Below are 12,334 nucleotides of genomic sequence, written 5' to 3' on the forward strand. Positions count from 1 at the left end.
AGAAGAAAAGGCAAATAAGAGAAATGGAGAAAAGGAGTTAAGAGAAGAGAGAAAACAAAAGTGAAGGCAGCATCCTATAGAGAGAAAGATTCAAACAGGTAGAGGGGAGAAAAGCAGAGTTTAGCACATAGTAGGGCGTCAATAAACAGATGTTGAAAAAATGATGCTGTTTACTTGGCGACCGCAACTTGCAGTTCATTGGGCAGAGGCTTTGAAAGCAAACAAGCACACACTATAACCCATCTTTCAAAAGACTATTTTAATTAGGCATGGTTTATAGTTCTTCAAATGCCCTTATCCTTAAACCTCTAGGGAAGAAATTATGCTCTGGACTGGAGTGGCTACAGGCCAGATGGTATCAAGTTAAGAACCATGACTGGAGACCGTAACTTTTCCTCCCTATTATAAACCTGTAGATACAAGACTAAAAGAACTAGTACTGATGAAGCATTATGTGACTTGAATTACAAAACTCAAAATGTGTTTATCATGAGATAGTAAGGAGAGGAAATGGACTAGTCCTTTTGAGAAAGATTTTCAATGAAAGTTGAAATAAAGGGAATGCTGTGCTTAGCTCAAGAAGAATCAGGAGGGCTTCCCTGGTGGCACAGTGGTTAAGAATCCACCTGCCAATGCAGGGGACACGGGTTCGAGCCCTGGTCTTGGAAGATCCCACATGCTGCGGAGCAACTAAGCCCGCAAGCCACAACTGCTGAGCCAGCGTGCCACAACTACTGAAGCCCACGCGCCTAGGGCCTGTGCTCCGCAACAAGAGAAGCCACCACAATGAGAAGGCTGTGCACCGCAACAAAGAGCGGCCCCCGCTTGCCACAACTAGAGAAAGCCCACGTGCAGCAATGAAGACCCAATGCCGCCAAAAATAAATAAATAAATAAATAAATTTAAAAAAAAAAAGAATCAGGAAATTAAATAAATATAAATATTTTATTTCCCAAGCATCTTGAGGATTTCCTGTAGCTTTCCTTCATTCAAACATTTCTAGTCATAAAACAGGAGGAAAAAATAGGTGAGACTATCATCAATAATTTTAAATTTGAACCCCTGAGTCTTTAATAGGGCCCCCTCTCCTAACCTATAGCACTTCACCCTCTCTAAACACTACTTATCATACTTGTAATTATCTTATTCAGTGTCTTCTTCATGAGATTTTGGTCTTGTTAAAGTAGTATAGCATAAGGCTTCAGAGTTGGCTCTGCCACTTATTAGCTGTGTGATCTTTGGCAAGTGTCTTAGCTCTCTGTGTTTTGCTCTAACCATCTAAGAAGAGGGCTAATAAGAGTACCCCCTCAGAGGGTCAGTGTGAAGAGTAAGTGAGCTATCATGAAAGACACCCAGTGCATAGCAGGTGCTTGAACAACATTTGTTAAGTAAATAGCTGTTGAATGAATTGAGTGATTCTGCTGGTTTTTGTTTGTTTGTTTTGTTTTGTTTTTGGCCGTGCCATGCGGCTTGTGGGATCCTAGTTCCCTGACCAGGGATTGAACCTGGGCCCTCGGCAGTGAAAGCGCAGAGTCCCAACCACTGGACCACCAGGGAATTCCCAGATTCTGCTGTTTTCTGGGGAGGGGAAGAAAAGGCTGAGTATTACAGAAGATAAACAGAAATTACATGTCTGCATACAGGATCCCAGAATACAGTTCATCAGTTTTTGGTGGTGAGCATGCTGTATGGTAGGTAGATAGAAATAGAAATACAATGTTGTATTCATGAAACTTATAAACCAATGTTACTTAAAAAAAAAAAAAAAAAAGAATACAGTTAAGAATCGTCCTCTGTCCCAAAGCAGCGGCCATAATGCTTTCCCCAAATGTTTTCTTTCCTTTTCTTTTTAAAATCAGCCCTTTTCACCTGTGAGGTGAGAGAATTCAGGAAGGTAGAAGGATGGGCTGAATATGACCCACATCTGGAAAGATAAAAATAGTTATGTTCAGAAAAACTGGAGAGAAAAACAATTTCAAAATGTTATTAAGTTAATTAAATTTAGACTAGGCCTGAAATATACTAAACAGAACAAAACCCCCCTACTTCTTCAGTTTTGTTCTTTTTTTTCCCAGCTCTTTTATTTGGATATCTTAAAAGTAACTATAATTAAGTTTTTCTCATAAAAGTCTTCGGAGGGCAACATCATTTTCATTAAATAATGGGAAACAGAAGCATAAGGAAACTAGATCAAGAGGTTTCCAATTCTTCAACTGAGGCTGAGTAGCTAAACAGTGGCTAAGAGCTTGGAGTTTTGGTGTCAGATTTCCATTCTACCACTAAATTTTCTCATTAGCAAAATGAGGGACGAGAATAGTCATTATCTTATAGGAGAAAATATGTAAAATGCTTGACACTTAGGAAGTGTTCAATAAATAGTAGCCGGGGGCTTCCCTGGTGGCGCAGTGGTTGAGAATCCGCCTGCCAATGCAGGGGACACGGGTTCGAGCCCTGGTCCCGGAAGATCCCACATGCCGCAGAGCAGCTGGGCCCGCGAGCCACAATTACTGAGCCTGCGTGTCTGGAGCCTGTGCTCCGCAACAAGAGAGGCCACGATAGTGAGAGGCCCGCGCACTGCGATGAAGAATGGCCCCCACTTGCCACAACTGGAGAAAGCCCTCACACAGAAACGAAGACCCAACACAGCCATAAATAAATAAATAAATAAAATTTTAAAATACCTGCACAATAATCATTCCACTAACAAATCTTCTAGAATTGTTTAAAAAAAAAAAAATAGTAGCCATTATTATTATCAGAACCTTAAGGTCATTACTGATACAGTTTATAGGAATAAACTGTGTATTAAGTGAATTGCCTTCTGGGACCTGCACACCATAGAGAAACTATCGACTAACAACCTGTTTGGGGACTCTGTCTCTGGAGGAGAAACAGACCACATTTGGGGAGGTAAGTTGGAGTCCTAAAGTTTCCTGGACCGTCTTTTATACAACTTTTTGTCCATAAATTTTAATTTCCTGTATAATTACTAGGCTTCCCGAATTGTCATTGTTAACTTTTTTATTCTTTGTTTTCCCCATTAAATAATATCTTAATAATTTACACTTTAAAGTTTCAAAAGTACATTCATATAAACTTTCTCATTTGATACTTAAAACCTTGGGAGCTAGATACCACAGTAAGATTAAGCCCAACATGAAGACGAGGAATTGACTCTGGAGATTGAGACTTCCCAAAGTGACGTAGGTAGTAAGTGATGCTACTGAGGTCTCAATTCAGATCTTCAAACTGGAGATTCCACTCTCATTTCGCTATCCTATACCATCCTACCATCAGTGCATACCCACAACTAGGTAAGGCTGGTATCTAATTTTCATTGTCTGATATTTTAGGACAGACACATTATTGCTCGTATCTTCAAGGCTAATCTAGAGTATAGAGGCTCAGCGTATAGACAAAGGTTCAAAAAGAATGGAGGAATGATTTGTGTGTCAACGGGCACCTGACACACACTTCCTTCTTTCTACTGTGACCTCTAACTGCTCTTTCCACACGTTCATAAGAGGAGATTCCTTAAGTACGATATATTATCGTAACAATTATAATCTCTTTATTGATAATATAAACCCAGACAGTCTATCTGTATGAGGAACATGTCCACACCCTAAAATCAATAGTTTGGGTTGTAACAAACTTAATAAAAATACACTGTAAACAGAAAAACATCTCCACCAACATAAGCCAAACATTTAACAACTTGATCTACTCCATGGGTGTCTTTATCTCCCTGCTTCCTTTTTCTTTCAACAAATATTTTTGCAAACCTACTATGCACTTGACCCTGAACTTATTACAGTGATGAAGGACACAATCTCTGCTTTCAGAAGCTCTCCTGGTCTAACAAAGGTGATTATAATTGATGTTTATAATACTGTGCAATAAACGTTATGACAGAGGTAGGCACAAGATGCCGGGCAGACACAGAGGAGAGGTGCTCATTTTTTCTGGTTACAGTAATTTTCAGGAAAATATTTTTCCACATCTTCTTAAAAAACAGACTTTGAATCCAAGCTTTATCACTTTATCAACATTAAAAATTTTTTTCTTCAAAGCTGACCAGGTGATCAGTGACTCTGTCTTTTACAGTGTACAAGTTACACCATCAGGTGGAACCAATAACCTATTTAATTATAAAAAATTATATAAATGCCAACTTTTGTAGACTTGGTTGTCATTTGAGTTAATCTATGACCACTGATGGTTTAACCCAAATTAATTATTAAATAAGTTACAAAGTTCTCCCCAATCTGGTCGGCTGTAACAACTGAAATAAACAAATCAGTCCCTTGATTCTGCTTATTTTCAGGTGTTCTTCCCAAGGGATTTATTCTGTTGACATGGCTCTTAATTATAACCATACATTTCTTTGCAACCCACCTGCATTATTTCATTAGAAAGCGAATGCACTGGCTTTAAGAAAAACTAGTCTTGCCCTAGGTTTGGTCATATTTATGTTCCTAAGACTAATTATCAGCAAAATCATAAAGGGACAGTTTGGGCTTTTATATTCCACTGCTTCTCTCAGAAGCAGCCCTCTGGAGCTGTCTAGCCAGGAGGTCTTGATTGAAGCCAGGTTCCTTTGGGCTTTATTTACTGTCTCTCACCTCCAGTGAAGTACTGATGTTTGACAAGTTCCTCCTTTTGGGTATGCAATTTGGAAGCAGCTCTAGGATAGGTAAAATGATTTGGAAAATCAGCCCAAGTTTGAACCTCGTTCACAGGTATGGGTGATTTTTCCACTCTGAGCCTCCGTTTTCTTGCTGTAAAGTGGTAGATAATGACACTCTCCTTGTGGAGCTGCTAGAGGATTGTATTCGATAATGCTTTCAAAACATTTAGGCTGTATTTGGCATATGGCAAGCACTCGATAAATTCTATTTAATAAATTCTAGTAGTGGCTTTCCTACCAGTGTCAGGTCTCTAAGGCGTACATTTTTAAAAAGGTGACAGCAGGACTTCCCTGGTGGCACAGTGGTTAAGAATCCGCCTGCCAATGCAGGGGACATGGGTTCGAGCCCTGGTCCAGGAAGATCCCACATGCTGCAGAGCAGCTAAGCCAATGAGCCACAACTACTGAGTCTGAGCTCTAGAGCCTGCGAGCCACAACTACTGAGCCCGCGTGCCACGAGCCCATGCTCCGCAACAAGAGAAGCCACTGCAATGAGAAGCCCACGCACTGCAATGAAGAGTAGCCCCCGCTTGCCGCAACTAGAGAAAGCCTGCGCACAGCAACGAAGACCCAACACAGCCAAAAATTAAAAAAAAAAAGGTGACGGCGACCAAGCAAAATTTTGTTTGTATATATGATTTTCAGAGGAAAGGGTGCACAGTTTTCAATAGATTTTTAAAAGACTTCTGTCTAAAAAGTAGTGTAGAACCAACAAAAAGAATTTAGGAGTGAAAGCTGTTCTGTGACCATGAAAGACAACTAACATTAAGTACAAAGATCATGTTTATTCCCAAAGAACGTCTACAGATTTCCCACTGCAGTTTCACCAAACTTTTAACATTGTCCTCACAGTCCTTTAGTTTCCCACCAGGACATCAGGGTACAGATGAAAGGATCCTGCCTACCTTCCTTTCTAGCGAGAGACAACTGACTACCAAAAAGGTGGACTGCACAATTTTTATACGGGCAGGTTTTAGAATCAGTCAAACCCAGACTTCAAATATGCCTCCATTACTTATAAACTGTGTGACTTTAAAGTAATTTAACTTCTCTGAGTATCAGTTTCTTCAAGTACATCCTCTCTGGCACACTCCTGATTTGGGAAAATAACTGTCCAAGGTACAGAAAAGAGGAATAAAGATTTCTGTAATTCTTTTGATGTTCCTGGGGAGGAACTAAAGACAAAGATTGCTGGGGAAAGGAAACGGGGACATAAGGGATCGGTGGACAAGGTTGGCATTACACATAATCAGAATAAATGAGTCCAGTATAGTGTTCTTTGTGGGGTGCTGGAAAAGCCCACCCAGTCCCCTAAACTTCTTTCACTATGTCATTCTGTCTGAAATTCCATCCTTAGAAATAATTCCTTTGGATCACTAAGAGCCCCGGGGAGGCAACCAGTACTCCCAAATGGTTTATTGCCTCTCTTTATGAATCCCCCCTCCCCCGCAAGGATAGCCAATAAAGGTTCTAGGTGATAGGCCTCTCAAGGGTACTAGTACCTTCACAGGGGAACAAACTGAGTCACTCACACAATTTCCGCCTTCAAGACTGGGAAGGGGGACTTCCCTGGTAGCGCAGTGGTTGAGAATCTGCCTGCCAATTCAGGGGACACGGGTTCGAGTCCTGGTTTGGGAAGATCCCACATGCCACGAAGCAGCTGGGCCCGTGAGCCACAATTACTGAGCCTGCGCGTCTGGAGCCTCTGCTCCGCAACAAGAGAGGCCGCGATAGTGAGAGGCCCGCGCACCGCGATGAAGAGTGGCCCCCACTTGCCGCAACTAGAGAAAGCCCTCGCACAGAAACGAAGACCCAACACGGCCATAAATAAATAAATTAAAAAAAAAAAAAGACTGGGAAGGCCCTGGTAGGGTGGGGAACTTACAGTTCCTTGTGAGGGACAAAAGTCTGGAAGGCGAGGTTTCTAGAACAAAGGAAGTGGAGGGGCCAGAATGGGGCAGAAAGTGAAGCTGGAAAGAGATACAGGAAGGATGCTAAAAAGAGACTTCCTTCTTTTCTTCCGCAAATGTGTCGGGAACATGTGGCGAAACTACACAGGTCGGTCTTGCGGCTTAATAGGAAATTGGCAGGGGTGGGGGGTAGGAGTTCTTTCTAGTTCAGGAGGACGGCTGCGCACTCTGGGGGTGGGCGAGGTTTGGGTAAAGGAGCTGGCCTCCGATGGGGCGGGAAGGAAGGGGGAGTGGGGCGAAGACGCAGGCTCCCGGGTGTGGCGTGCAGGTCTGGGCCCGGCTCCACCACTCGCTGGCCGCCAGTCACTCAGGCACGTCCTCGTCCGCGTGCATGCCACGAGATAATGAGCGGAAAGCGCTGGCACAGGGCCTGGCATCTGGCAGCCGCTGGATAACGCGAGCCCCTGCTCTGGCTGTGGGCACTGGAGACGCGCCCTCTGTTGCAGTGTCCACAGTGTGCCGGGCACTGGGCTTGCACTCAGCACCCTAACATCCCTAAACCTGACCCCCAGCCCGCGAAGTAGGGCTCGTCATTCTCAGTGTACAAGTGGAGAAACCGCGGTTTTGAGCAGCGGTTGCTCGGCTAAGAAACATCCGAGACCTTCCTGGGACCTTTGGGCTAAGGCTCGTTCTCGAGGAGAAAGTTAAGGGGCGGCGGGTGACCCCAAGGGCCTCGCCAGGGGCACAGGGCTCACCCTTGAAGGAGTCGGGAAGCCGCCGGGCTTGGGCTTCTGCTGATGGCCGCTTGTCAGACATGATGCCCGAACCAGAGTCGCTACTCTCAGGTCGCTGTCGCCAGGGCCAGAGCGGGAGCGGCGAGGAATGCCCGGAGGCGACCCAGGAGCCCGAGACCCGGCCAGCAGTCCCACCCACTGCCCGCGGCCCGACCAATCGACGCCCAGGACCGAGGAGGACACGCCCCCACCCTCCACCGCCCTCCCCTCCCGCGCGGCAGCTTCTGGGGAGCTTCCCGCTATCCCAGGGTTGAGGGGCGTGGCCTGAGGGGCGAGGCACTCCTGAGGCGGGGGTCCGGGTCGGGGCAGCACCGGAAGGGTGGGGCGGTGCCGGAAGGGAGGGGCGGAGGCCACAGGGCTGGGAATTGCGGCTGAAGAGACAAGGGAGGGGGTTGAGAGGATGGCCTGAGGAAAGGCTACGAAGAAGAAAAAGGCGCCCCTTCTGGGCAGAAGAATTAGAAGAAAATGGTGCCCTCCTTGGGCGGGGTAGAGTCCGAGTGAAGGGAGGAGGCAGAGAGGCACCTGTGTGGCCAGAGTGAGGGCGCCGCGCCCAGCCCTAGACTGGGAGCACCCATGGTGTGAGGGGAAGAAAGCGGCGCGACCACCCTCGAGCCCAAGGGAGTGAATTCGAGTGTGGTGCCCTTTATTCAAATAAAATCCTTTCCGAGCCCTTGCCGTCGCCAAGCAGCGTGCTCATTGCTAGGGACGGAGCGGGCAAGGAGCAGACACGGGGCCCTCCCTCATGGAGTTGACACAGGTAACAAGCAAGTAAACAAATCATTATACGTGAGGAAGAGCGCGACGAAGGGCACGGGGGACTCAGAGGATAGCCGAGGGCAGCTACTCTAGTTAAGGGGACAAGGGAAGGCCGCTGTAAGGAGGTGGCATTGAGGTGTGACCTGAAAGATGAGAAGGAGCCACCCTTGGGAAGGGGGACTGGCGGGGCGGGAGGTCGGAAAGGGAATCCCAGGCGGAGAGAAAAGCACAGGCAAGAGTATTCCCCACCTCACGCTTTATGCTGGGTGGTGGCTGAAACCTCACCTTTGAAAACCAGGCTGTGTTTTATTCTCTATAAAACTTGTCCGAATGCAAACGTTCAAAGTATGGTGATGCACACAAGCAGGTGCACTTTTAAAAACATTTCATGCTGTAATAAATACAGATTCTCAGGAAGTTGCAAAGGCAGTGCAGAGAGGTTATAGGTACCCTCTACCCAGTTTCCCCCAATAGTTACGTCTTACTTATACGTAGTCTCAAAGCCAGGAAATTGACAGTGGCGCAAATGTATATATAGTTCTATGCCATTTTGTCTCAAGCATAGATTTGTATAACCACCACTACAGTCAAATACAGAGTTATTCCATCACCACAAATTTCTCCCTTTGGCCTTATAATATCTAACACGTTGTGGTGTTTGGGGAATTGAAATGGTAGACTTTCTCTCTAGTTTTAGGTCTGGAGCCTTGTGGTTGTCACGGTAGAAAGTGGAGCACACACGATTGTAACAGGTGTTAAGAGAGTGGCTGATCATCGTTGCTTTGGGGTACAGACACTAGTGTGTGGTTCAAGGCTAATGCAGAGCTCTCAAGTTGATCTCCAGTCACGTGTGGGAAAGAACTGCTTATATTCCTGGGGGTGCAGTACAGCTTGTGCAGTCACTTGGTTTATAAGCCTTCTGGAGAAGATAAGGAGGGGGAGTACAGTTATTTAATGATCCTTTCTCTCAATTATCCTGGAGAAAGTCCACAGCTTCATTTTTTCCATTCCACAACGAATAAGCCCCAGAGGCATGAACTTCCTGTTTATGCCGCGGTTCCCAGGAATGAGGAGCAAATGCACAGGCAGCTAATTAAAACTTTTAATAAAGGAGGGCTTGATTACAAATTGCATAATCAATTTGTGAAAAAGTATTTAGCTTGCATTTTTGCTGGAAAGGAAAATATTTCAAAATGAATTTAATGTTTGTACTCCTGCCTGCTGCCTTGATTCAATTCTCAAGGCAATTCCAACAGCATCACTTCTGGAGAATTAGAAAAGAGGCTTCACCCTTTGGGACAAAGACTTTGGTAAACACTTGTTGGCCCTGGTTTCAGATTGCATCAGTTCGGGAGCTAATTCCAGGCCCCAAACTGAGAACAAGATTTGACTTGATTTTTAGATTACTTTCAGAATAGATGGGAATTTACAGATTTAGATTTTAAAATGCTGAATTTCACTTGCCCATGAAACTGTTGTATTCTGGCTTTCTTATGCATATTCTGTATAAATGTATTGATTAAATGTACTTTAAAAATAAATATTATTGTATCACCCTCTCCCTTTGGGGGAATTTCTAGTCCTAAAATTTCTTCCAGTAGTGATTAGAAGGTAGAATGTTTTTTGAGAACTTTATGCTTTAAAAACTGAGACTTATTATATAAAATCACAAATAATTTGAAGAGAGAAAGAATTACTTCTCATATCATTGCCTCTAACAGAACTATTATCATTTTGGTGAATTTTTCCTCTAGCTGTTATTTAAAGTATATTTGCATGTAAGTTAAAATCAGAGTATTTATTCCATATTTCTTTCATGTTTTATTTTGCTGTTATTTCCCTAGCATATGCAGGGTACCAAATTAAGTATTGATTGATGGTGACAGTGACGACATTAAGACATGGAGATGGGTTTGAGACAGACATGCACCATGAGTTCATAATTGAATAAGTCAGAAGGAAATTTAATTAGTCTTTTTCCTGTGTCCATGTAAGAAATGCTTTAAGAACAACAGAGGAAAGTCCTTATTTATTTTCTTTTCCTTTAAATTATGATTCCAGGCTGTTCACAGTGACTGCAGTGAAATCAGCTAACCAGATGCTTTTGAGGGAACAGCAGTACCAGCAAGCTATGTCTGTTTGTGGCATTTTCAGCAGGATGGGTCTAACTAGGTTGATCTGTTTCTCTGTGTGGACTAATTCACATTTATTGTATTACAGCAGCATTTTTGTCTTCTTAGCTCTTCTGTTCTTCAGGAAATTACTCCGGAACTGAATCATAGCAGGAGTTTCACCAGTGGATTTTGTACCTTTGGGCTGTGGCAGCAGACCAATTACACCACAGCACTTGGTAAGAGCACTGGGTGTTTGTGTCCTCAGGTCTTATGAAAATAAAAAGCATTACTGAAACATTGGTGGTATTTAATAGAGTCATCTATGGCAAGAATTTTATTAATCTGCTTTATCAGTTCACAAAGCAAATATTTATTGAACACCTATTATGTGCCAGGCATTGTTGCAGGTGCTTGGGATAAAACTATGAACAAAAAAGACAAAAATTCTTGCCCTCATGGAGTTTTCTTTCTGGTATTCCTTTCCACATGTATTAGTTTGCTAGGGTTTACATAACAAAGTACCACAGACTGGGTGGCTTAAACATCAGAAGTATATTTTTTTTACACCACAGACTGGGCGGCTTAAACATCAGAAGTATATTTTTCTTACAGTTCTGGAAGTGAGAAGTCCAAGATCAAGGTTCAGCAGAGTTGGTTTCTTCTAACGGGCCTGAGGAAAGCATCCGTTCCAGGTCTCTCTCTTTGACTTGTAGATAGCTGTCTTCTTCCTGTGTTTTCACATCGTCTTCTCTTTGTACACTTCTGTGTCCAAATTTCCTCTTCTTATAAGGGCACCAGTCGTATTGGATTAGGGCCCACCCTAATGACCTCATTTTAACTGAATTACCTCTTTAAAGACCCTACCTCCAAATACAGTCACATTCTAAGGTCCCAGGGTTTAGGATTTCGACATATGAATTTTGGGGGAACACAGTTCAGCTCATAATACCACATATGACTATGGTGTATTCAAATCTTTGTCCTGCTTGTTTTCTCATATTAATATCTCTGAGGTATTCAAAGTCATGTATGTTTCCCTGTTAAATGTATCCAGGTAACCTATAATTATGAGTGATTATTTTTCTAGACATGATTTATTTTTAATAAATACTGAAAGGAAAGTTCTTGGTTAGGAAGGATTACTCTGCTAGGAATGTTGCTCCATCTAGTGGCCGCTATATTCAACTACTTCTGTCAAAGTTATAAAAATGAATAGAGGGGCACTATGTTGGAGAAAGGGTTCTCTTTTCAACAGGCTATTATTCACAGGGCACTAAGGATTCATGATAAAAAATATTTTTTCCATCACTGTATGTGGAATGAAAGAGAGGTCTACATAATGACACTATTTTTAATAATTCAAGTAATATCGGTACCATCATTTACTATCACTACCAGTTACTGTTTATTTTTTATCTCCTTGAGGAAACTGAGGCTCGGTTTACTCCCTTGCCCAAGATCTCACAGATTATAAGTAGTGTTTGTTCCAAGTCTATATGACTTCAGAGTTTAAGCTCTTAATCATTCAGGATAAATAAAAAGAAACAAAAAGACTCAAACATTTTGTAATGCATTCCTAATAAGTGACACATCTAAGCATACACCTAAATGAATACTCACGTTTGTCTTCAATCTTGATATATACTTAACCTTTATCTTGAAATGATACTTTATTGTTCAGTGTTTGTATCGTCGTTGATGTGCTGTGTCAAAGTGTGTCTGTCTGTCCTAGATAATGAATTTATAAAGGACACAATCCACAACCAGGTCAGTATCTTATAGTTTATTTATTGCATACCTTGAATTACAGCGAACATTTAAAATAACTATTAAAAAGTTTGGATTTTTTTGGTAATTTTAAAGAATAATTTTTGTTTTTCTATTATACAAGTTGAATGGGGCAGCTAACTTGCCTGGAAACATCAGGAAATGCTTCTGCAGAAAGCTGAGTTCGGTAGGATAAATACAAGTTAGAAAAGGATGCCTTAGGAATACAGAGAAGCCCTTGTAACTGCATGGGAGTATGACAGAGTTTGACATTTTTGGGGAAATGTAAGTAGTCAGATATGC

General features: G+C 42.9%; 1 protein-coding gene and 1 long non-coding RNA gene across 2 annotated transcripts in view; one reads left to right on the forward strand and one right to left on the reverse strand.

The window, feature by feature from the left end:
- STOM (stomatin) overlaps positions 1-7,508 on the reverse strand; it is a 28,953-nt gene extending 21,445 nt beyond the window's left edge. Inside the window, exon 1 of the mRNA XM_007178095.2 lies at positions 7,356-7,508. Within this exon, the coding sequence (XP_007178157.2) occupies positions 7,356-7,416 (61 nt within the window). The 5' untranslated portion in view covers positions 7,417-7,508. The remainder of the gene's footprint in view (positions 1-7,355) is intronic.
- A 269-nt stretch (positions 7,509-7,777) lies between these two features.
- LOC130708524 (uncharacterized) lies at positions 7,778-11,188 on the forward strand. The gene is made up of 3 exons (XR_009008751.1): positions 7,778-8,151; positions 10,391-10,500; positions 10,877-11,188. It is a non-coding gene; the product is annotated as an uncharacterized LOC130708524 (long non-coding RNA).
- Positions 11,189-12,334: the final 1,146 nt, after the last annotated feature.

This window comes from Balaenoptera acutorostrata, chromosome 6, assembly GCF_949987535.1.
Source record: "Balaenoptera acutorostrata chromosome 6, mBalAcu1.1, whole genome shotgun sequence".
Taxonomy (NCBI): domain Eukaryota; kingdom Metazoa; phylum Chordata; class Mammalia; order Artiodactyla; family Balaenopteridae; genus Balaenoptera; species Balaenoptera acutorostrata.